At 31.1% G+C, this 27261-nt stretch overlaps 2 protein-coding genes across 2 annotated transcripts; one reads left to right on the forward strand and one right to left on the reverse strand.

Moving 5' to 3' along the window:
* Positions 1-1502: 1502 nt before the first annotated feature.
* On the forward strand, positions 1503-4585 carry LOC132950366 (uncharacterized). Its single transcript, XM_061021787.1, has 2 exons — positions 1503-2040; positions 3104-4585. The coding sequence occupies exons 1-2, from the start codon at positions 1957-1959 to the stop codon at positions 4412-4414; spliced, it is 1395 nt and encodes a 464-aa protein (XP_060877770.1). The 5' UTR covers positions 1503-1956; the 3' UTR covers positions 4415-4585.
* Positions 4586-8364: 3779 nt separating this feature from the next.
* LOC132949925 (uncharacterized) lies at positions 8365-13918 on the reverse strand. The gene is made up of 3 exons (XM_061021049.1): positions 12704-13918; positions 10275-10535; positions 8365-8583 (listed from the first exon to the last, which is right to left on the reverse strand). Exons 1-3 carry the CDS (start codon positions 13916-13918, stop codon positions 8365-8367), a joined length of 1695 nt encoding a protein of 564 aa, XP_060877032.1.
* Positions 13919-27261: the final 13343 nt, after the last annotated feature.

A 27261-nucleotide genomic window follows, 5' to 3' on the forward strand; every position in this document is an offset into this window, starting at 1 on the left:
CTACTACAGAGTATTATATAAAAAACTTAATATTTGTATACTTTTATAGAAAAACTTACTCAATAATGAACATGCAAAATAACTTATTGGTTTAATAAGTTAGATATATTCAGCAATAATATATATATTTTATTTTAATGAAATATTACTCATTTGAATGTCTCCATTGAATTTAAAATAACATCTAAAACATCTAAAATAGTAATTAGAAATGTAAAAACTAAAATGTTTATATTTACTCACTTATGCTATATATAACTGGACTTACTGAGTAAATTAAATTGTTTACAATGAATTTAAATAACAGTTGAATGAAGAATAATTTCATAAATGAACGGATTCTCCAAATATCTCCAAAAAGTGTTTTTCATTATGATATCAAAATCTTGTCACAAACTACAAATTAAGAATGACAAAAATACATTTTAATTATTTCAATAATAAAAATAACAATTTAAGAACATATAATAGTATATACCTACCTGAATCTGCTAATCCAGCTTTATGTAAGTCAATTGTTTATAATTCTATGCAAATTAAATTATTGAGCTTTTGAAACTTGAAACTATTACTATTTACTAACCATTTGATCCTATGGAATAAAATATATTGTATTCTACATTAAAATTATGACATTTGATACTCCTACCATATGATATATATTCGGTGGTATTAACCCCATGAGGCCATGACAAATTATACAGGTATGTCAGCAATATTACCGGTTTAGAAACAAATCGCGCACCCACCCTCCGCCCAGCCATGTACTGTGACGTAAGCTTTTCTCTCATTGGTCCACTGCCGTCACTGCCGCAATAGCAGCCGCCGCCGAAGACTCCACCACCACTCCGACGGTCAACCTGTTGGAGAAATGCTTACGTCACAGACATGCGTATCACGAGTTGCTGACATACCCATATTTTATCTATGGACATACCACTATAATTTGTCGTGATTAACCCGAAGAGGACATTTAGCACTGATCATGACTAAATAGTAAATAAACAGGCATGATCGCTAGATAACTGCACGCATATTTTATACTTCCCCAGACTTGAAATAAAAACTAATATCATGGAGAAAAATGTTATTCCCACAACAATTTATTATATAGGAATTTTACTGTTACTGCCAAGTCTGGGGGGAAAATGCGCAGTGATAGGAAAAATTGGTTTTTTGGTGATCATGCCTGTTTATTTAGTCATGACTCACGCCACTGATCATTTCATACATTTTATATTTATTTGAATATGATAATAATATATCATTATACTAATATTTAATACTACTATATTAATATACTTATAAATACTACTAATTGAGTTATGGAGCAATACAGTTATAACAAAGATTATAACCGTTCGGTTTAGTATAAAAACATTTTTACATTATATAATAATGGGTTATTTATTTATATACTACAGAAAAATGTATAATAACTTAATTAATTAACTACATAAGTAATTTTCAATGAAATATATACCAACCTAAGTTGTTCAGTCTATACTCTGTTCAAAATAAGACGATGACCCGGCGGCGACCAGTTTTTGTCGGGCGGCGGTCAGACTCCACCCATGAGCATCGATCACGTGACCGAGGCTCTGGTGGGATGTGCACGCCGCGTGAAGTGGATGTGCGTGCGTGCGTCATGCATACGGCGCTGGCGAATGTGCGTATGTGCGTTGTGCATTATTTGGTGGGTTTTATTGGAATGTGCGTCCCTTAGAGGACAAAAAGAACAACTAAAAGAACACCTGCTTGATATCCCCCTGCAGGATGTGCGTCGGCAGCACTATCTTACATTGTACATTTCACTGATACAACGCATTTGTGCTGTGATCTCTGTTGTAACACCACCGTATTTGCTTATATTTGTCTCTGTGTAATAACTATACCATACTATTTTTTTATTTTTTTTATTACGTTGTTTACAAATTTTACGTAAATCAATTTACAATGAGTGATCGTTTAGATGAGGTTCCTGAAATGGAGAATATGGACGATACTATTTCACCAAAAAGAATAAATGTACCAGGAAAAGTGAGTAGACAATTGAAATTTTCAATTTTTCTAAGTATTTTTTTTTAAATAACGATAAAAATTTTTTGGTTGACTAGAAAATTTTGAAAATTTAATACAAGGTTTCTTATAAGTTGTTCTCATAGTGATAAAAAAAAATCCAAAATCGTTAGTCACAATTTTTTTTTATAAGTGCTTAAAGTTCAAATTTATACGAAGTATGTCAAAATTGCGAAAATTTGCAAGTAATTTTGTGGTTGAAAAATCATAAAATTTTTTTCTTTTAGAACTAAGTTTTTAAAATTTGGTACAAGGTTCTCCATAAGTTTTTCTTTAAATATCTGTAAAAAAAACTCTACCGGACTAAGACAAAAAATTTTTAGGAGTGTTTGAAAGTTAAATTTTTACAAAACCGCGTTAAATAACGGTTTAGCCCCAAACGATTTTTGATATTTGTTATTATTCAAAAAGTATAAGTCGTAGAAACTTGAAAATTTTACCAGTTGTTTAAATTTACATTTTCTTTATACAGTTTTATTTTCAAAATATTTCACTAATTTTTAATCTATTTATAGGCATTTGAAATAATCGATTTTCTTTGATTTTTTTTTTATAAATGTTAATAAAAAAAATTAAGCTGGGACAAAATACTTGAAAATTTAATAGAAGGGTCCACATAAGTTGTTCTAACTCCCATTCATAAATTATAAAAATACATAGGCAACATTTTTTTTATAAGCATTTAAAGATCGAATTTTGACAAAATTTATCAAATTTAAAATTGAATAATTATTTTGTATTTAAAAATTTATAAAATTTTCAACTTTATAGCTAAGGATTGAAAATTTAAAACAAGGTTCCACGTAAATAGGTTATATATAAACTACTTTATTTACAATAATATCATTCAATATACTTGGTAATATCATAGGCTGACTGACCGTTTTCGCTCAGAATCGTTTTTCTTATACAATGATAGTATATTCATTTAATCCATTACAGTGACCCACTTGTAACCTACTGTACAGCAGAGCGACATCCACTTACCGAACTTTTTTTAAAATATTTTTTATTTTAATTTTAGGTGATACTGAGTCGTCAAAAAATGATGATTGTCAATTTATACAAGGACTTAACAATGAAAAACCCAGATATGCAGTACAAGATAATGATGGCTGAAATTTCGAAAACATTGGGCATTGGCTTGAATTCAGTGCGTAAAATCATTTCTGAATATAAGACTACCGGAAGTGTCAAATCTCCTGATAAGAAACGCAGTAAGAAGTGCCTGTTCGAAAAGATTGACGATTTAGATCGAAATGCGTTACGTCAAAAGGTACATAGTTTTTGGTTAAGAAAAGAATTACCTACGATCGACAAAATTTTGGAAGCAGTGAATGACGATCCAGCGCTTCCCAATTACAAACGTACCACGTTGTATACAATTATAAAAAAATTAGACTTCGTCTTCACTAAAAGGAAGAGATGCAGCGTTTTAACAGAGAGGGAAGACTTGCTTGTTTGGCGTCAAAACTACATCTACGACATTCGTAAATACCGAGAAGAAGGTCGCACGGTATACTACCTTGACGAAACCTGGGTAAATGCAGGTGATTGTGTTGAGAAATTATGGGTCGACAAAACCATTCAGTCAAAACATGATGCGTTCAACAGAGGTCTGACAACTGGTGCGAAGAACCCGACAGGTACGGGTAAACGATTGATTGTGTTGCACATTGGGTCGCATAAAGGCTTTTTAGAAGGTGGCCTTTTATGTTTTCTGTCGAAGAAAAATAGTGGCGATTATCATGATGAAATGAATGGTGACCATTTTCATGAATGGTTTCAGTCAATAATTCCTCGTCTCGAACAAAACTCGGTCATTGTGATGGACAACGCCCCATACCATTCAGTAAAGACTGAAAAAATACCGACATCTTCATCAAAAAAGGACGACATTTTATTGTGGTTGAAATCAAAAGGTGTTGTTATTGATAGGCCAATGTTTAAACCACAATTGCTCACAAAGGTCAGAGAAATAAAATCCAAGTATACGTCATATGTTGTCGACAACATGGCAAAAGACGCCGGGCACACAGTATTAAGATTACCACCTTACCACTGTGAGCTAAACCCAATTGAATTAGCATGGGCAATGGTGAAAACCTATGTTAAACAAAATAATACGACATTCAAAATTGATGACGTTAGAGTTCTCTTAAACACTGCAATTGAACGTGTTACCAGTGAAAACTGGCAAAATTTCATTCAACACGTGATAAAGGAGGAGGAGAAAATGACCGAAGTCGACCGAAATATGGACGAAATTATTGACAACTTGGAACCCTGCGTACTCACAATAACAGGCGAGACTTCCGATTCTTCCGATTTTTAATTGTATATAATTTGTAAAAATTGTTTTAATTTATTATGTAATTTATTTTGTATACACATTTGTGATAATTATTTTGACGATCGTTTTAGAGATTTATAATATATATATTAAATACAATTATATTGTGTTTAAAAAATAATATAAACAAAAATAGTTTTAATTTATGAATTACGTATACGTATTTTTTTTTTATATTTATATTACCCTATTGTTAATAAACAAATTAATATTTCAATTATGTTTACTTAATATCATGGTCTAAGTATATGATAAAAAATATACATTAAAATATTATATTACAGTGTTCGTAAACCGCCTGGCGACCGCGGCAGAGACATACAAACAAAACGCATAATGTATTTTAAATTATTTTAACTCATCAACAGTCGATACTAGACTAATTGGTGCTCCCGTCGGCGGAGTCGCGTTTGGTGCTACTATAGAACAAAAGCCACGCCCATGCGCACAACTCGGCCGCCGGGTCATCGTCTTATTTTGAACAGAGTATACATTCACAGTAATAGATTGTTTGATGATGGAAATTCATGTTGGTATTTGATTTGAGAACTTTAAGAGTTGTCATGGCATTTATCATTTGAAGGCCTCCAATGAAATTGTAAATGTTTGGATAACAAAATTTGAATACAATTTTTGAACTTATTATTCCACATTCCGCCTTTTCTGAATAACAATTAGCCAGCTGTAGCATTGTAAACTCTCCACATACACAGTCAATTGTCTCATACTTGCAACTGAAATATCTACCTAAACTGAGTAAAAATATATACTTATAAGCAAGTTGTCTACTTCATATATTATCAATTATCATACAAAAAAATTCGTACTAGTATTAAAAACTTATGAAAATATTTACCTTAATTTTAATATTATTAAAATAAATACTAAATGTCCAAATGTCCAAATGTAAAATCATTTGTAGGGTTCTAAAAGACCACTTCCAGTGTATGCAACAGGTTTCAGTGAATCCAACCGGTGTCAAACACTCAAACGTATCATATTCCGTACGTCCAGATTTGTTGACTGGATTCGTTGTGTAGGAGCAGTAGCTGTTAATTAATTTGGATTGAATAAATGAATAATTATTGAATACTACGCAGAGTAGACAAAAAACAAGCGTCACTTAAAAACGATTGTCGCCTGAACTGTTGAAGCAGTGAGACATGCAATTTTACAGATCAGCAGATCATCAGATGATCACAGATCTGTGGTTATGATTTGTTTAAAATTCTGGGAAAGAAAATTTCGTTGACATTTGTTGAGAATTTTAATACTGAGTGGTCAATGGTTATCGAGGGGGGTGCTAATCGGCGCGAACCGATGTTGGCAATATTGGGGTATCGGAATTCCGATATTATCGGTTATAGGTTTATGTAATAGAGGTGTGTCCACTGTCCAGGCGTGGGTTTGAACCACTATAATATGGTACTCAAAATAAGCATTTTAAATTAAAAACAAGATATTATAAATTTATTTTTTGAATTAACAGCCAACAGGTTAAAACAAAAAAACATAACCGAACATTGAAATATGAATATAACTGCGTTGAGTCGTGAGCCAAGAGACTAATAGAGTCCGCGAGTGAATGTTTCCGTTTTATGAGGTGTGCCTACTGCCTATGTCTTATAACTATATTATATCGGTGAATATTATGATTAACTGTAAATATTAAAAAATATATTAAAAATTCCCTTAAAAAAATGTGTATGCACGTGTAAGTACAATTTTTTCTTATAATTGGGTCTGTCTTCAATTCTTATATCCTGGCCACGTATCTGTTTTATTATTTAAGATTCAAGATCGATATTTTTAAAAAATAAAATGAACATTTCATCGTCATTAATAAATTGTACTTCGAACAAAACAGTTCTACCTTATGGAGCATTTATATGTAAATTTTATTACAATACTATTGTACCTACCTGTTGTTTTATTAATTTTGTGGGCGAAACCAGTTTAATTTAAAAAGTGCACCCTTAGTTACCATCGCCTCACTAGAGAATGACGCTCTATACATTTATTGGAATTTTGAGATGCTATAATGTAGGGATGTTTATTTTATCATTATTTTTTGAACACTAGACATTAGACAATACAGTCAGCTTGTCTAAATCTCGACATATAAATATCTGATATTATATTATTAATCAGGTAAAGCCACTGAAGTGTATAATATAATACTGTTCAGTGAGTAAAGCCAATGTTATACAATTCCAACCACTGAACTGTATAGAATGTGTTTATTGTTTTATTCATATGTCGTCCTTACTCCTTATACGTCTATTGTATATTTGTAATTTGTATGCATTCAAATGTCTACATTTAACACCAATACGCCAAATACAGCAATACTGACTAATGACTATAATTATTAGTATAATAAGTGTCGTAATTGATGTAGAATTTTCCTGTGTGCGTCCCAAAAGTATTTCGAATACCTTTTAAATACTTTTTACAAGTATTCTGAGTACAGTATTCGGAATATTTTTTTTCTTATATTAGTATACTCTTATATATTTCTAATTATTACTTATTAACTATATTTATTTGAATATAATTTATAACTAATAGATAGCCAGATAGGTGTGTATTATCGAGGTTATAATAATGTTCATTTGTAAACACAGAATTGAAAAAATAATATTTTTGCTATTGGAATCTAAATCTACTAAAAAAAAGTGAAGTATTCCAAATACTTAGGAATATTATTATCATAAATATTCGGAATATGTATTTGAAATACTTTTAAAAAGTGTTTTACACAAGTCTGACAAATGACACTTATTTAATGTGTGCGCCCGGAATAAGATATCTCCCGAGTGCGTCCCTAGAAAAAAGGTCATATTTGTTTACGTAACCCGGGTGCATTCCATAGTTCATTTCTGAACTTAGGGTGCACCCATTGACTCCACAAGTAGATGTAGCTTACTCCCTAAAAATATATGCTTATTGCTTCTTATTATTTATTTTATTTTATGACCCATTTTCAAGTTTGAGTTTTATACGCACTTGGGCTATTCAATTTAATTTGGTAACTGATCACTTCACTGTGGGTGCACTTAGGCAACTGGATATAATTTGTCAATAAGGTGGACGCACTCGTTCTATGAAAAAGGTAAAAATTAAAAACGAGACACTCAAGATGTCCCCATTTATATTCCTACCTATTTCAAAAACTATCTCTTCTATATTTTTGTTTGTACATGTAGCCTGTAGCCATGTAAGACGAATAATATTTAAACGAAGGTTATAATATTTAAAGAATTTTAAATCATTATATATATAATTCATTTGTTCTGCTTTTTTTTTAAAATCACACACAAATATGTATATGAATATGCCAATAATGTTTAGTTGTTGGTGGTTATCCACCACGGATAAAAACCGCGACCCCGCGCGGACAACCCGCTCAGTGTGTAACCAGCTTAATTAAGGTCAATAAGTTACCGGCCATTAACATTAGAGGGGTTCATAGTAGTTTTCGGGGGAGGGGGAACCCCCGACCCGCCCTATATACGTGCCTGGTTGTAACTATATAGTAGATACCTACCCTTTAGATCAGACTTTTCAGAGTATAATTATAGTATGGTAGGTTAGGTGTCATCTACCAGGCTGGTGGATAGATAATATAATAAATAATAGCCAATAGGTATATCAATATATCATATTATAATATATTAATATATTATATTTATCATATTTATATTTATTTATTATATTTACTCTACTTAGGTATACTCGTAGATAAATAAAATGTACTGATCGTGTACAAACCTGAGAATAGGCTCAGGTCGATTTGTTTTAGCGTAATAAAACATATAATATCTGACGAGTATTATAATTTATTAAACACAACGGTCATTCAAAATTAGAATAGCAGCATATTATAATATTATTTCCGTTACTTCCGGTTTACCCACACGATTCCAAATTTAATTCATCCACTCCTTGCACCAATATGACCCAAAGGCATCCACGCTGATCACTTGAAAATAGCTGCCTTCTGTTTTAATCACCTTGTGCAGTTTCCTAACGCCTTGACCATCACCCGGACAACCGGAGAACTTAGGAGACTTGCGAATGCTGATTGAAGTATGACGTTTGTGGCATTTCATCATTCTTTTATTTTTTATTACAAAACTAGGGGATACCTGTACACAATATAAACAATACAAACGAAATCTATTATTATTTTATACTCTGAGCCATTGTATTGGTTATACAATAAATTTTAGCCACCCATTCGAATTTCAATCACCATCACAAATCCTAAATATAGCGTATGTAGATATATAAAGAAAACATGGGTTTTGAGTACACACTATAATGCTCCTAAAATCCATTTTATAATTTGAGTGGTAAACTTTGTCTCGGTACGAAAGAATTACAACAGAATTATCCACTCCACAAAATACATTTTTAGATAATTATCTTATTTCGTAAAATATAAGAAAATAGAAATATTGTACATTTTGTACATTACTCCATGAAACTAAATGTATTCAATTTTATTTATTGATGATTTAATCTTTATAAAATCTATTACATGACATATTATAAGTTATAACTACAACGTTTATTGTTGAACCCATATAAAAAATTAACGAAGACTAGTCTCAAAATATTAATATAATTTTAACATTTGAATATTTTCAATATTTGATCTTATTAGGTAGGTACTGTAGAACTATAGAAGTAAAGTGTATAGACGTTCTATTATACGACACCATTGAAAATATCAATGTATGATAATAATAATAATAATAATAATAAACTATAATAATTAATAACTAACAGAGTGTAAACGTATTTAAACGAATATAATTTTTTGTAATTAATTGAATTTTGGATAATATTATTCTTATTATATATCAAAATTACATTTATCATTTCATTATTATCGACTATCGTATAAAATATATTATTTGATTATCGTTTACATAAATTATAAGTACTAATTAGCCAAAGGTACCTATAATCTATTTCGTATTGTTATTTTATTTTTCATTCAAAAATTGTAAAATAAAATTTTCTTTTGTAATCCCTATAAAACGGAAATTAAAAATTATATTTCAATGCCTATTCAATTTATTCAAAAAGGCTCCGGCCTGTATATTCAATAAAAACAAAAATAAATAAAATTTATAAATTATTTTTATCTTAAATTATATTTTTATTTTTCACGACCATTCGCCTTAAACTATACAAATATGGAATAACTCTACCGGAAGTTCTTATCGACAGAGTAAGGTATATATATTAGGTACTCACTCCTATATTCAACTGCTGCCGATATAAATGTATAATATATTACAATCGATGTGCGGAGTAGCGCGTAGTGGTCTGGAGACGGTTAAATTTATGACGATATAACCTGAACAATTATTTATGTCTGAAATATATGCATTAATAACGTCAGCTGTTATTGAGTGATAATTTTTTCTATATACAAAACATATTTTTAGTTCAAACCGAAAAAGTTTTTCCGGAGATTATATAAAGATGTATTATAACATTATTATCAATATAAATATGTTCATATATATTTAATACCTACCTAAATTATATAACCATAATAATTAATATATATTTTGTAATTTTTGTTCACAAATAACTTGTTAATTGGTATAGCTACAAGCAACTATTAACCTTAATCGTTTAATTCGTTCACTACCTACCCGAAATAAATATTTCTCCTTTTTTTATACTTAAAGAAATAGAATACTTTTTTCTTTACATTTAATATAGGTAATAATATAAATAATTTTGTTTTTTTTTTTAAACACGTTAGGTACCTAAGTACTAACTTATGAGTTATTATATAAATTAAGGTAAACTTCACCTGGACACTTTTATTGCACAACAATTTTCGGTGACTTAAATCTTTTTTATAAAAATCAGACATCAGTTTTTTCTCTGTCATTACATCGACCACTTTATCAATGGCAATCTGCATCCATTTATTCTTGAATATTGTATCTACTCGCCCATCCAAAGAATCAATCCGACGAGCTACAATTTTTAACCATGACATGTTAAAGATGCCATCATTCTGTAATGCCCATCGTCCGATATCATTAATAATGTTTGAATCAGTAATGACCTAAAGAAATAATAAAAATAATGTCCACTATAAAGCAATAGGTATTATATATTACAAAATGAATCATAAAATGTTATTGTACCTATAATAAATCATTATATTATAATATAATAGAGTATAGAGTAATATTATAGTAGGTAGGTATAAAATATAATAGAGGCAATCTTTACGAAAGTGGTGCACCCCTATGCCACGGTTAGGCGAATAAGGAGGAGTTTACCAATTGCGCTTAAAATGACCTTTTTAAATATGTCCATTGCCCTCGGTCATTTTCTGTGTCGATATAATTTCAATAATTGCACTCGGTAATTTTCAGGGTACTTAATATTCATTTTATTCAATTGCACATATTATAACAATATTTTTATTGAAATATAATGAACATGAACATTAATAATACATGTATTATAATCTAATATACGGAAACATATTATAATTCCAATTAAATAAACCACTATTATAATATTATTATATATTACAGTATATTTCCAGTGTATAATTAAAAATTATTCATAATATATAAATAAATAGCTTTTTTCAGATTTAATAAAAACGATTTGTTCATAAATTTTTCAATTGTTATGCAATGAACGTCAATAATAGTTAGTACCTACATTAATTATAATATACCTAATGGCTAGTTTATACTTTATATAAACATACCTAAAGTATATCAGCACAATTGGTATACTGACCTAAAATATAAGCACCGCAATTGGTACACTGACCCTAAAATACAAATTTTATTTTAGGCGCAACTGGTCCATACCTAAAAAAAGACATATGTTTATGGTGATTGTGATCAAAGATGATTAATAAAAGTTAAGTTATCGAAAAACACAATTCATAAGCTTTAAGTACCTACACTACTAAAAATGGTTTTTATTTAGGTATTTTTCAACAACATTTTGCATAACAGTATTCATATTCACAACAATTTTAATAATGTTTAAAGGATCTCGAAAATTTAAATCTTTTAAGATTAAGACCTTGACTTTATATTTATTTAGATATGATTACTTAAGTAATTCAAGTAATAACTTAAATTACAATTTGTATACAACAATTTTTAAAATTTAACAAGTCAAAACATTTTAAAATCAAACTAATATTAAACATCTCATAAACAATACATTAATACAAAGTATAATTAATTTTAAAACAAGTAGGTACCTACTCAATACAATAATAAATCCGCGTGTAATAAGTAATAACAAATTATATAATTTATTGTATTTCGTATATTTCATTATTTCGAATTAATTTGAACGTTCATCCGGTATCGGGGTTAAAATAAAAACTATATATTATAATAATCAAAGGCGTGCCGGGGTCCCGGGTCATGGCGTTTAACCCTTCCACCCCTCGAACTTTATAAAAATGTGTGGCCAACCCTCCCTCCCCGGCTTACCCAGAAATTCCTGAGCACGCCACTGATTATAATTTAAACTATAAAGGTACTATATAACTAGATAAGTACCTAACTACTTTTATTTATAGTATGAGACACGAACGAATGACTTTTTTTGATGACGCGACAAGAAAATGTACGACTGTAGGAATTTCGTGCAAACGAACGAAAACGCGCTACCATAATGAACGCAAGTAACTGTTGCCAACGGCTAATCTCAGAAACTATACTCGGTCAACTTCAATAAAAAACAAGAGTTCCATCAATTGGATTCCCTGCAGAGCCTATAGGAGATTGTTTTTAGCTTCTTTGTTCAACCCCTGTATTTAAGGTGGCTCACGCATGAATTTTGTTTAGCCTGAATCGAATATTTTTTTGTTTATAATTTGTATGATACCATTGAATACAAATTATGCAACTATATTATAATTATTATTAAAAATATGGAATATTTTAAAATTTTTTCTTTACAATATAATACAGACGAAAAGCGTTTAGATTTTAAACATAAAAAATATACTGTGAGTACAACTGACTAACTCAACATGTTTTTCTTTTTTTATAATTTTTACAACATCTAAAATCAGTTTTGGATAAGTAACATTTAAGATGGATAGTTATTTTATAACTAACTGATAACGCGTGAGTGAGGGAATTACCCATTGGTATTATAGCAGTGTATATTGTGTGTTTGTGTAGGTATTATAATTCTATATTATTAAAATATTAAAAACTTATTTAAATAACTGTATTATACCTTAAGTCCATCGTAGCCATTTTTCTGGTTTATTACTTGTTCATTATGTGTGGTATTCATATCATCATTATTGTTATTTATTGACGCAATATTTTGTTGCAATTTCAGTCGTCTTAATTTTTCCATTTCAGCATTATATTTTGCAATATCTATTTCCATTTCTTTTTGATTTCTTTTTTCATCCTTTGCTTTTTTTTTCAATAATTTTTCTGTTTTGCTTAACTCCTTAGCACGAAGGTCCTTCTCTATATTTTCCAAATCTCGTTTCCTTATAAATTCATCAAGTCTTAGTTTTTTTTCTCTTTCAACTTCTGCTTTCTGTAACAAAACCATTTTAGCTAATCTTTTTTTCTGTGCATTTTCTTTCAGCATTTTAGCCAATTCAGCCTTTTCTTGTAATGATAATGATATTAGCGACTCAGTAAGTTTTTGCTCTTGTCTTATTTTATCTGCAGTATTTATAACTGCTTTAGGTTTTTTGGATGATCGTTTATTCTTCGTCCATAGAAATTCTCCATTTATGACATAAATAGAGTCAGTTTTATTTTTCACTTTATATAGTACGTCTACCTCAATACCTTTCCGTTGTAACTGCAATGCGTCATCATACGCAAACCGATGATTGTAAGTCCCTTTCCCTGGAAGTTCTGGACACACAGTACGTTTTTTTTTTAATATTTTTCTATTAAAACCAAAACTACACATAGAATATTTCAAAAATGATTTATTTTTCTTATTTTTATTTTTATTTACGTATGCTTTATATTTAGTTGAGCTTTGATCAAATTTGCCACTACTATTGTAATTAGATTTGAATTTAGCTTTTAACTTTTGTTGAACATCTTTATACTTTGAAAATTTTCGACTAAAAATTTTTGATGGAATTTTTTTAGTTTTTTTTTCAGGTTCCATATTGTTTGGACACTGAAATTGTTCATTAGTTTTAATTTTGCAGTGTTTCACTTTCTTGTTAGCTATGATTCTTTTTGACAAATCAACTGGTTTATAGTTACAAGATTTTTCGTTTTCACCGGCTTCATAATTTTTAATTCTTTTTTGAACGTTTAATACAGACATTTTAGTTTTTAATAATCGAATTTTATCATTTTTACTTTTAATTTTTTGTAATTTTAACTGTTTGCAACTATTTATACATTTCAATAGTGATTCCCTTATCATACAATTTGTTCCCATAACTTTTGTTGGTTTCACCATAAAAAAAACCTTGTGTTTTTAAGAAATCAACATATTTTTTTTGACAGTGAATATTTCTAAAACAAATTTAATTAAAACTAAACATTTTTGAGTTATAAATAATTTACGTATATGTATTAAATTAAAACAAATATATAATATACTTACAAATAAGTATAAAATAAAAATATGAAATGCAAATATTATATTTATTGATCTTACTTTATTCAAAAAATGCAGGGTTTAATTATTAATTACTATGACAATGAATTATACGTAATAGATTCTACGGAGTGATCCATTTAATACAAGACACTCATTATAATAGTGTCATCCTGTATTTGTATGAAATTGCATATTGTATAATATATCATTATTATATTATCAAAAACATAAAAATCATATTGACGTAACGACTTCCTTACAATGATAACATGATTTCATAATGTAATACATTTAAAATATTATGGTATATAGCCGGTATAGGATTTACTGCAAAATAAAAAAAACTATGAAATTTGACAACAGTTTTATCCGCCCACGTCCAATTGTTTTCTATAAGCTGTGTTAAGTTAGTGGTATGGGGTGTAGACGGTCACCCGCAGTGATAACCGGACTCGAAACAATGTGATTGCGACCTCGTCCATTGCTCGTGTTATTAAAATATGAAATTTATCAACAATAAAACAATGTCGACAGTCAGCATTTTTCGCGCCACAGTTTTTTTTTTACTCCCGCAACATTAGTTTATGATGATAAGATGAAAATAAATTTTTCAGCATTGATGTATAATTGGAAATAACCGCATCGTGGCATCAGCAATAAACCTACGTTCTTATAACCATCACATATTCACATAAAATTCACAATCGTAAAATCGGCTTATCGTCGTTACAAGAATTGCTTTATGTGAACTCGTTATAAGAATTGGAAAATAATTAAATTCCATGGGTACTTACTAACCATTATTATAGATAGAAGACAAAAAAAAAAATAAAGACATTTGCCGATGCACACGCGACAGACAATTATTGATGAACTTTATAACAGGTATACAATTATCTATTATACTTAATAATTATAGGTACACAAGACAACATACTTGTGCATTAGGAATAATTAGTCAATGCCATTAATACCTACCAATAGGAGGTACTTATTTACTCAGGCAAATATTTGATGCCAAAGTTGCCCGTATGATATATTATATTATTATTATATTAATGTAATTAAAATATTACAAAAATATTAATAACAAATACAAAACGTTGAACCTACAAATGGTAAACAACCTTTCAAACTGCGATTATTTCTAGGAAATGATTTTTGTAGTTCAAAATTTATATTTTAGTGATATAATTCATCTACGACCCATTTTCGATACCAGTTTTTAACAAAAATAAAAATCTCGTAAATCACTTTTTTAATTACCACTATAGCTGAAAATAAATTAAGAACGATTATTATTTAATAATGTCAATATTTTTTTATACATGTAATAATAGCAGCAAACCAACGAAAATCACGGTACCCATACATAATACAAACTATAAAAAGATTCCACACCGAGCGACATCACGATTCCATTATCGTTAGCATCAATTTAATTAGTGGTACCTGTACGGTACCATCCATTGAATTTGTCTCCGGACCTTCGTAAGTAGGTATAATAACATACCAGTTGACAATCCGTTGGCAATCATCTCGGAGACCGAGTCCGAGTGTATGAATAAACGTGAAATTAATATAATAACGAGTAACAAATCCCGTACAATATAATATAATATATATTATATATATATGTAAATATTAGTTGTTGAATACAAAGCTCGTCCTTGTGTTCGGATTTTTTTCTTTTTATATTATTCTCTCACTATTCAGTCTTCGTGGTTGTGCTATACGCGTGAGCTGCAGCGTCGCGGCACTTGATTAACGGCTGCAGTGGCCGAAAACCGGTCGCTCGTGAGTACGAGTGTGGCGTACTGGTGTGTTGATGTGTGTGTGTGTGTGTGTGTGTGTGTGTGTGTGTGTGTGTGTGTGTGTTGTGTGTCACCTTTGCCGCGGCGGCAAGTGGAGAACACGACGACCGACCTAACTAATTAGCCGGCGCGCTAGCTCGCGCGAGCCCGACGATATGGTCCTCTAATAGCGTTATCTGGTTCGGGCGACGTTTTATGGTGCTCCGACCGACGGTATTTGTGTGAATAATATTAATAAAGAAAGAATCGAACACATTCACACCGAAAAAAAAAGAGAGAATTTTTCTCGAGATTACACGCATAAGTATAATATAGTATATACCATATAAATAAATGCCTTCCATAGGTATATGTATGATAATAATTTACCGGCACACGGTGATCGGCGGCGGGCGCCAAACAATAAAATACAAGCGGGTAACGATGGTATAATAATAATAATATACATATTATTATATAGGTATAGGTACATGTTTGGGAAGATAGGACGCCATTTCCGATATTGTACGACGCGGCGCGCGTGTGTGTAATAAAGCTTTATCGTGTTCGGATGTGTCGTGTCCAGCGCGCGGGCAGGACGTTAACAGAGGTGTTCGACAAGTCGTCGTCGGTGCTGTGTTGTTCTCGTTCTTATTTTTAATGGTCGTCCCGCAAACAACAGGTGCGGCGGGACCGGGTTTTCTTTTTCCCGATAATTGCCCCGGCCAGACTACTATATCTTCATACCTATATAATACTATAACTTATAATATATTATAATATTATAATAATAATATTTTAGAAAATTCATCGGACCGAGTATTATTATACATAATAATATAGTCACCGTTACACAATATATCATGTACACTATAGCCGTACAGTGTATTGTTATACATAAATCTATATTATATACACAAACGCATAATATTATATATTCGACAAATACGAAAATCGACCAGTTGGACATACATTAATGTATAATATTACTTACAATGTAGTGTGACCAGACTTCCCAACTTAGGCAGTATTACCTACCAATATATCAGTATAATGGGTCACGGGTGTCCTGATAAATTGTAAAATAAATGTGCCGGTTTTAATATTAAACGTTCCGATTTCACAATTTCAATGTAATCTTAATTTTCACAGTTTATCACAAAAATAATTAAATACTTAATTAACACTGATTAACATTAACATGTAAGTACTTACTAATTTCTATATAGGTATGCGTAGTTTACTTTATTTTTATTTTAATGTTGTAAAGACACAAGGCGCTGTTCTAATAAAGAGTTGTATATTTTAAAAGATTTATTTATTAGGAAATTATTAGTTGTATGACCTAAAATTATTACTATGGTTTTAACTTGTATTTTATAAGTACTTCAGCTCTCCTCACCTGCAGGCTGCGGAACCCCACTATTCCTACCCCCTCCTATTTGTATAATATGCTCATCCCTTTCTCAGATTTTGGGTAGGTATGCGATATCTGTGTCCCGCTTTCACGAAATAAATATCTGGTCTCTTTAAATTAACACATAATGATACACCTATGTACAGTACGAAAGTACATAAACGTAGCCAACTAGGTAACCTACCTACTACCTAGTATATATTATACTCAGGGCCGGATTGGTCTGTATCGGCCCATCGAGATTTTTACTTCTAAGCAGCCCATTTACATATTTAGAAGCTCAAAATTACGTCTATAATTATTACGAGCTTATAAGTGGCCCAATTGTATTTTAAACATGAATTTATTTTCACTCACACTCACACGACCAGCCCAAACTTTAAGCGGCCCATTTCCTCGGTTAGGTTAGGTTAGGATTTCCTCGGTAGCTCGCCTAACCAATCCAGCCCTGATTATACTGTATATAACATTATAACACTAGGCAAAAATGCAACACCATCATATTATACGTGTAGTGTGTACAATTTAAATACTTAGCCAAAACTCGACGAATAATCTGTTTGATAGGTTACGATATTCGTATTATCCTAGATTCGTGTGCACACGAACCCAGCTCTCGTGCCCCGCGGAGAGATAAAATCCACTGTCTTATTACTATAGAAATGTATTTATTATATTATAGTAGGTAGCTTCAGGTATAGGTACCGTACTATCGTACCACACGAACTTCAAGAGTAGGTAAACAGAAATAATAACGTACAGTGAACACAAAATTATTGTTATAAAATATATATAATATTACTATTTGAAACTATATTATGCTCTTATTGCTCCATTTAATTTTTACGAATGTCGAATAGCATACATATAATTTATCTCAATGTCGCACGATACAGTCGTCGTTCATCACACAAATAATATTTAGTTTCGCGTGCAGTTGCAGTCGTGTCACGTCGCCGGAGAGCAGCGACGTTTATACAAAATGACGTTAAACGACTATAACACAACAGGAGGACATTATATTATATTAGTATTATTATTATACACGCAGACATGCTAACGCCCAAATGTTATTTTCGTATGTATTTTATATAACAATATAGATTATAGCATATCGCATATGGGCATAAACTAAATAGACACCATATCGTCCAAAATATTTTAATATCACAAATATAAATGCAAATGCGCGCGATTAAAATACAAACATTTTTTTGACCCTACAAACCCTATACTACATACATGCACGGATACGAATAACGGATAATCATCAAGATGAGACCTATACGTCTTTTTGCCTCCTCCCATGGGGAAAAAATGTCCTGGTGACCTGGTCCTCTGTAATCTACATACTAGCTTGTGGTTTTGTTGCGTTCAGCGTTGTCAATCAACGTTTTTCGTATATATAAATATATAATATTATGTATATCCTGTTGGTTCCGTATAGTACATTTTAACTGGTAGGTAGTACTGTAGTAGGTATACACTATACGGTTGTGAATTTGGCGACGATGTTGTGGGCTTGTGGCTTGTGGCTGATATCGAACATCGGGGGACACTTCTGAATTTTTTTCGGAAAAGATCTTGCAAATATACTCATAATTCATAAATAATCCACGATTTCATTCCACATGATACATTTTGGACGATATGGTTTAAGTGACAAAGGTTATTTTCATAGACGTTGCGATTTTGCGACATGCGAATATCGAGTTTATGCGTCCGCGCCGCCGACAGCTGTCCCACTACGTTTTTATCGATGCATATTATATGTGAGTCGTTCTAACGTTCGATAGTGTAATATTATTATACTATGTCGAATATTTTACAAGCATCTCGATTTTACCAGACTCGTTTTCGCTGTTCGCATATTATATTGCGTGCATCTCTCTGTTTCAGTTAACTCTTATATTGTTTATCATGCAATGTGCTGTATGCCTCGTACATATTTTTTAACTCGAACGGATATTTTATTAGTTTTATCGAAAGAAAATATACATAATAATAATAATAATGGTATAAGGAACGTATTGATTAATTTTATACACACGAATTCGACGGAAAAACGTTTTAGCTGTCATGTAATTTAAAAATGTTGTTCGTGTAACTTTGTTGCTGAATTAATATTACATTAAACGTTTTTATCCGTAGGTATTATACGGGACTTGTCAATATTTAAATACGCGTACTTGGGTATAATAATATGACCATATCGCGGTTTTTGTTATTGTCTTTTGACCATTTTATTATCTAATGTGGCGTTGGTAAGGCGTTTAATCTACATTCAATAAAATAATTATATACCGGAAACATAATATAAGCTATTATAGGTTACCGTAGCTACAATGGCTATATAGACAATAACATAGTTTATACATTATTAATGAGTTTTTTATCATATAGATGGGAAAATAGAACGCACGATTTATAAAGAAAACTATATGACTTTTTAGTTGTTCTTTATAATATTATAGTTCACAATACAATATTATTATGTTTATTATTTAGTTGCTTCTCACCATCGACGTGGTAGTTGTTTCCCATAAATCCATAATATTATGATCATCGCATTTTTTTCTCCTATATAATATACCGCGGTGAGATGACAACCACTTGGGAATTTTAGCATCGTATCGTGCGTCGTCTATAGCAGCCGTCCTACATAATACTGTGTATAATATGCAAGTGAGGAGCGGCATTCGTATAACAATATTATTATAATTTAAAATGCAAGTTTAATATGATTTTTCATTATACATTGTGACTTGAGGAGCACGTAAATAATCGTTTATTGCTTGTCTCCAAACCGTATCCTTATTACGCCGCCTGCTTCGTGTTCACTTTGGTTATAATATACTTTTATATTATTATTATACTTATATTATTATTATGTATATACGTGCTCTTTTTGACATTGCTTAGTTTCTATCGGTCCACGGGCACCCACTTACATTGCCGTGAGACCTCAGTCACGGCACTATATAGGTCTTGAACCAGCGCACGCATACCTATAGTGCCTATTTGTTTATGTATTTTGTTGTTATAATAATTTATGATAACATTATTATAATGGTAAACAATTTTTATAAATATAGTTGTTATTATAATTAATTTTTTTTCAGCTTTTAAAATGTCAATATTAATATAATTATTTCATTTTCATTTTGATCCGATTTTAAATTTCTTTTTAATATAATATGATAATTTCTCATCTAAAGAAATACATATTTTTTTTTTGATATAAATAATATCTTAGCACAATTGCGCGAAAAATTATATTATTTAATAGGAACATTTTTTCAAAAATATAACGCTGCTAAACCATTATACTCTTACAAACTGTATACAAAACTATACACAATGACATTTTTTAATTTATATCTACAGGATCAATAAATAAATATATTAGTTAACTATATTATTTTTATTTATATATGTTCATTTTTTTTTTTGTAATTAGATTAATAAATTAAAATAAATTTTAGATTTTAATAATATAATATTTGACACACAAAAATGCATTATATACCATGGTTATATTTGATTTCTTATATAAGTACTAAACACTATAAATCAGTTGGTTCGGTGACCCTGTGTGGTATACCTATATTTTTTATCAACTTGATTTCAAAATATAATATTATAGTATATTTTTTTAATGTCCTTTTTGAATGTGTTATTTTAATTATTTTAAAACAATTAATGCTGTTCAATGTTCATTACACGCACAGCTTATATCAGCTTATATATTATATTATTATATGTATACAAAGTACATAGCGTTTCCGTTTGTCCAGAGCCAGACAGCGGGCAGAGTTACGAATTACTTACGATATAAATGATAATATTTTACGATCCGTAACAGGGGCCAGGGCGATAACAAATCAAAACTACAGTATTATAGGTACGAGGTACCCATAGGCCACAGCAGTGGCGGCTCGAAAGAGGTATATTTGAATCATGTGATTCATAGAAATATTAATGGGTGGGTGGGTGGGTGTCCTGTGGTTGTGAAAGTTAGTTTGAAGAATTTTTAAAAGTTGGTAATTCAATTAGAAATATAATGTTCAGCTCTATATGGACTACATGTGTATCAGCGTAAGTCGTACAGTAACAGCCAACATTAACGTTAGTTATAATAGTTGGTGTAGAGTTTTGGAAAGATTTGTAGCAATTAGTTATAGAACGAAAGAACACTACGAGATTTGTCTGTCATACTGACGAATTTTATACTTTATTAACAAAAATAAAAGTGAAAGACGAGACTACGCTCAACAATGGGTGAATAACGACTTGAAAGTCTTATTCTTTTAAGTTGTGAAAAGGATATAGATATTAATATTGAAGAAGCTATAAATAGATTTGGTTGTTCTTCAGATTTACTAAAATCACACCTTATGTTCAAATAAAATGAATAAATAGTAATATCATAACATAATATAAGTTATTTACTTTTATTTTAAAAGAATTCCAATTTAATGTAATTATTTCAATAAAAAATATTCAAATTTACTAAGTTGGAGCAGGTTAACTTTTTTTCTCATGAGGATCATGATTCATGGTTATATTAATAATGTATCCACATTAATTAACTGTATTATATTCACTCAATTTTCACAATTGACTTTAAACCGTTAAAATAAGTAAGAAATAAGAAATTATCTTGAAATTGTCAATAACTACAGGTTAGTGCATACAAAGTACAAACTGGTATCACATGAATTTTTTTTTAAATTAATATCATTAAATAAAATTTTTAGTTTAGATTATTGTTGAAATATTACATTTAATACTTAACATTTAGAATATAATGTATTATTACATAATATTTTCTAAATGTAATGCATATATTGATATGTAATATGAGTGCAATTATTAATTGGTTCAGGGGTGATACAGGGTTATATAATATTTACTGTGTATACCAATTAAATACCTATAACTGGCATAACTTATCCACTAAAAAACTATGAATTCACCTTTTGGAGAGCAGTGAAAAATTTTTTAGGGTGGTTGGTGTAAAAATATTAAATGTGAGTCAAGAAAAAAAAAGTTCAAGCCGCCACTGGGCCACAGTGTATATTATATATAATTCAATTATACAAATTTTGTACTAATTTATTGAGTGTATTAATTTGTTAATATTTTATTTTTATCGGCATTGTTATGTTAACTTGTAATAAAGTAGTCAAGAGTCTTTTGTATCTATAAGAACTACATAGTATTATTACTTACAAGTTAAAGTCGAAATAAAGCTGAATAAGAAATGACAATCGATTACCTTATAGTGAATATGGTTGTTATACTATGATCATACCATACACGTAATACACTAATACGTATGAAATGATTAGTTTAATATTATAATCTATAATACACTATATAGTAGATACACATACTAGTTAGTAGTTACAAAGAGCAAGGTTGGGTCTTGTTGAACTTTATATAAGCTATATTATAACCACCCAACTATATTATACATTCATACCTTGTCTATACTCTATATTATACGATATTTCACAATTTTATGTATTGCATAATTATTTTATCCTCAAACGATAAATACTTTATAGGTTCTATTATAGTATTATGATTTAATGTATTATAAATTTATAAAGTTAAGGTTATATAGTGTTAATGTTTATACTTAAAACAAAATATATACACAAACAATTTTCTTTATAGGCTTAGTAATAATATTTAACTATACAAGTAACTGGTAACACATAGTAGTATAACAAAAAACAATAGGTTTAGTCATTCCGGATTCGTAATGTTTATTTTATAATAGATTAAGTAGGTAATAATATTATGACGTAATGAATAGCCGAATAGGTATGATTATTAATTAATGTATAATAACCAAAATAACATAGTGTAAGTATATTACCTATTTATACTTGTATATAGTTATATTGTAATTTGTAAGTTATAAATGTATAAAGTTTTTCAAAATATCAAAACCTAACTACAAAAATTATTTTACCTAATAAAATCCAAATGACTTCTATTTCTATACCCCCGCGACTGAAGAGTGAAGACGACGATGATATTATAATAGTCACCGTCCAATATAATAATATTAATATTAATAATAATAATAATTGATTAAAGTTTATTTAATTTACGACGGACGATAATTGGTTACAAAACACTCTATGGGATTTCACAGCGCATTGCCCCCGAGCCGTTGTTGAGAATGTTTGTTTTGGAAATCATAATTGAAATACAATAAGTAATGTGATATATTATTATTGTACACGCTTACATATTATAATATTTACAGTGTAAACACAAGCCCCAACACGTTTTGTACACGTAGCCGTGCGATATCAGCCCTCGAGGAAAAAGCGCGAACGTACATCCGACTCGGCTACATAGGTGCCTTCAAAAACAAACACCTAATAAATATCACCGAAATAAAATAATATTGTTAAATCATCGGACCGCATAGTGAAGATTCGAGGCCCCGTAGGTCACACCGACGACTGTATACAATATACGTGTATATACCTACTATTACTATTATATTCTTTAATAATTGAAACATTCGATAACGAAATGATCTATGCACACTATTCCAGTTGTTTTTTCCTTCCAACCAAGTTTTTTTAAAAAAATTTAATGAGGCTCTTCTACGCCTTGAGATGATATACTAATATAATATCGGATACCCATAATATAATATATTATATATATAGTAGGTATGTCTTGCTAATTTGTGTACACATACGGTCAAACGGCGATCTCGTGGGAATATTGTACTGCACACAGAGACACACACGGACACGACATATGTTACTATATAGTTTTTACTATATGTATATATTTTTATCGACTCGGCTCCGAATATTATTGTATAACATAATTACCATGTAATTACAACGACACGCCCGTCATAGTACGACCTACCGGCGCTGCAACTTGTTGCGTGTCAATAGCCAACATTTCGTATTCAATTACAAGCGCGACGGCGTCAATCAATTATTATCAATTATCGCATCGATTATATCGAAACGATATGGCCACAGAATTATAATCACATGGTGGTGTTTTCTTTTTCGACAAAATATTTAACCGTACACGCTATCATGTTCGTGATACGGATAGCGTATACCTCCTAGATGTAATATAATATTCCAATGTTATTTACTCGAGAACTCGACTTGATCAATAAATCGTTTTTCCATACAACGCCAATTAGTCGAAAATTATTCGATATTCCGATATAAAATTTATTTGACTTCAGAGATGAAATTTACTCAATACCATTACCATATTATAGACTCGTGAAATGCTGAAGATAAAAATAAACCAATATTATAAAGTGTGAATAATTTACTCCGTACTCGATAAAGTTAACGACCGCGTTTCTATTGAAAACGTATTTACCAATAAATTAAAATGTGTGAATACTTTTGATTAGAATTCTCAGGTACAAATAACATAAATATATAATAAATTATTATTATTTATTAATAGGAACTTTTTTGTAATTTATTAGATTCTGAGTTTTTTTTTTTTGTGTGTCTGTCATCACCTTTTAGGACAGTGAAAATGCTTAGATTTTCTTCAACAATATCTTTTCTGATAGGAAAGTGAATTTAGTTGGTACTTTGGGGGATCAAAAGTAAAAATTTCCCAGTAGTTTTCAAAAGCGCCGTGAAAAACAAAAAAAAAATTAAGGAAAAACGGGAATTTTTACGCATAATCTGTATTCGAGAAAATCGATTTTGGTTTTAGGTGTAACTCTAAAACAAATGAACGTATATACATGCAATTTTCACTGGTTGTTCATATTTGCATTTTCTATACACAATAAAATTTTAAAAATATGTTGATTTGTTTTGAACTGTTTAGGAACATTTTCAGTTTCCAAAGACACTTGTAAATTGTAACTCATAATAAAGTTATTTTTATGAGCCTATAGATTTAAAAGTGTTATAATATGTCTCGATGAATGATTATATTTAATATCACATAATCATACTATTATTATTATTATTTTTTTTATTGACACTTAGCGTAGACGCTATATTCATATTATTATCATGTATTTATGTTACATACGTGCTACAGAAATTTATTTCATTTTTCACTATCGATAAAGGTCGAACCACCTATTTTTTTAGCAATGCCTATAATTAATATATTATTGTACAACTGTCAAAACTCACATACTGTCAAAAAGTGATTTCCTAGTACAATTTGTACAAAAGATAGGTACCAAGTTTTGTTCGGATTAGGATATTACAACTCGAGTCAATAATTATGTAGAAAATATGGTATTGGTACATGCGTGTATACACGAGGGTTCAATGGTTCAAACCTAAACTGAAACGTTTTCAAACAATATTATTTTTTGACATATGCAACTATTATATTATATGAAAATTATATTATTATTTTACCTATGTAAAATACAATTTTGAATTTTTTTAAATATTATTTTGTATTAACTATTCGACTATATTGACGTTCGCACGTTCTATATACAATGCATATTACCTATATTATTATTATTGTATGGTTAATATAACTATCCATGTCGTATCCGCCGATGTAATGCGTTATTTTATGATTTGTTCAGCAGTTGTTGTCGCCTTTAGGGTTTGATGTCTTAAATATTTCTTGGAACATATTATAATATCCGTGTAGCGTTTATACTGCAGGTCTACTCTGTATAATTGACTACCGATTTTTTTTATTTAAAATATATATTTTAACGATTTTTTAGTCGTTAAATCTGTAACAATTGATTATACACTCAACAAAACGAAAAAAAAGAAACAATATTTTTTTGTTCACATCAAAATATGTTTATTAATTATAAACCAAAAATGGTACGAAAATGTATAGGCAATCATTTTCAAAAAAAATAGCACATGGGCTATAAATATAATATTTTACATAATAATTATGTTCATGATAATAAAAGGGAAAAAAATCGAAATTTACAATAATATGTGAACAATTTTACAATTAGGGATAATTTAATGAAATTTAAAGAAAACAAATATATACCCACGACGGACATGAGACACAATAAACAAGGGGGGGGGGAGGATGCGAGATGGCGAATTGGTGCGGAAATGCAATGTGGCCACTGGTCACCTCTGCACGTTCTCCGACCTGTTCCGTGGGTTGACGAGTGTCACTGACGCGTTTGCTCTGACGCTTGACGACCTTGCTCAGCCGGTGAGGCCAGACCGAGACGGCCACGGTTGACGGCGACGGACGGTGGCTAGTGCGCGATGTCGTGCGCGTCGATGGTCGACGGCGCGACGACTCGGCTGACGGACAGCGAAGAACAAGACGCGGAGCGAGCGAAGTGAGATTTTGTGCTGCGGAACCGGTGGGGACAAGCGAAGAGACCTATGTGGGATTACCGCTGGGCGAAAAGGCGAGAGTCAGCGGACCACAACGCGAACCTTGACTCTCGGTAATTTTTGCCCTGGCGTTGTCTCTTTGGTCGCGTCTTCGCACGCCGCCAGACCCTGTGAAACAGTTAAGTTTCCGCGAGTCCAGCTCCGCTGACGTCCCCGTGTTCCTGCACGCAAATCTCCATACCACTCACCCCGTGCCGAAGTCTCCACCGCTGTCGTCGTACCGAGTCGCCATCGCCGCCGTACCGGTCGGTGTACCGGCGGGGCGGAATCGTTGCCCGCGCCGGTACCTCTACTATAGCCGCCGTGTCGTCGCCGTCTTCCGTCACCGTCGCTCCACGTGACCATAACTGCAGTCGGGCGCTCGCCGAGCCGCCAGAGGGTCTCGCGCGTTAACGACGACCGAGCGCGCTACGCCAGCGAACCCGTCGCGCCGCGGGTGGTCGGAGAACATGCGCGGGTGACTTACCGCCGCGCACCGTCCGTGCTCTTTCTCGCATCCTGCCCCCCATTCCGTCGCCGTCATCCTGTCCGTCGTTCTCATCCAAAACGTCGTCGTGCGGTCCACCCTCGGGAGTCGGAGTGGGATCGACAGGCCCCGAC

Source organism: Metopolophium dirhodum, chromosome 8 (assembly GCF_019925205.1).
Source record: "Metopolophium dirhodum isolate CAU chromosome 8, ASM1992520v1, whole genome shotgun sequence".
In the NCBI taxonomy this organism is placed as follows: Eukaryota; Metazoa; Arthropoda; class Insecta; order Hemiptera; family Aphididae; genus Metopolophium; species Metopolophium dirhodum.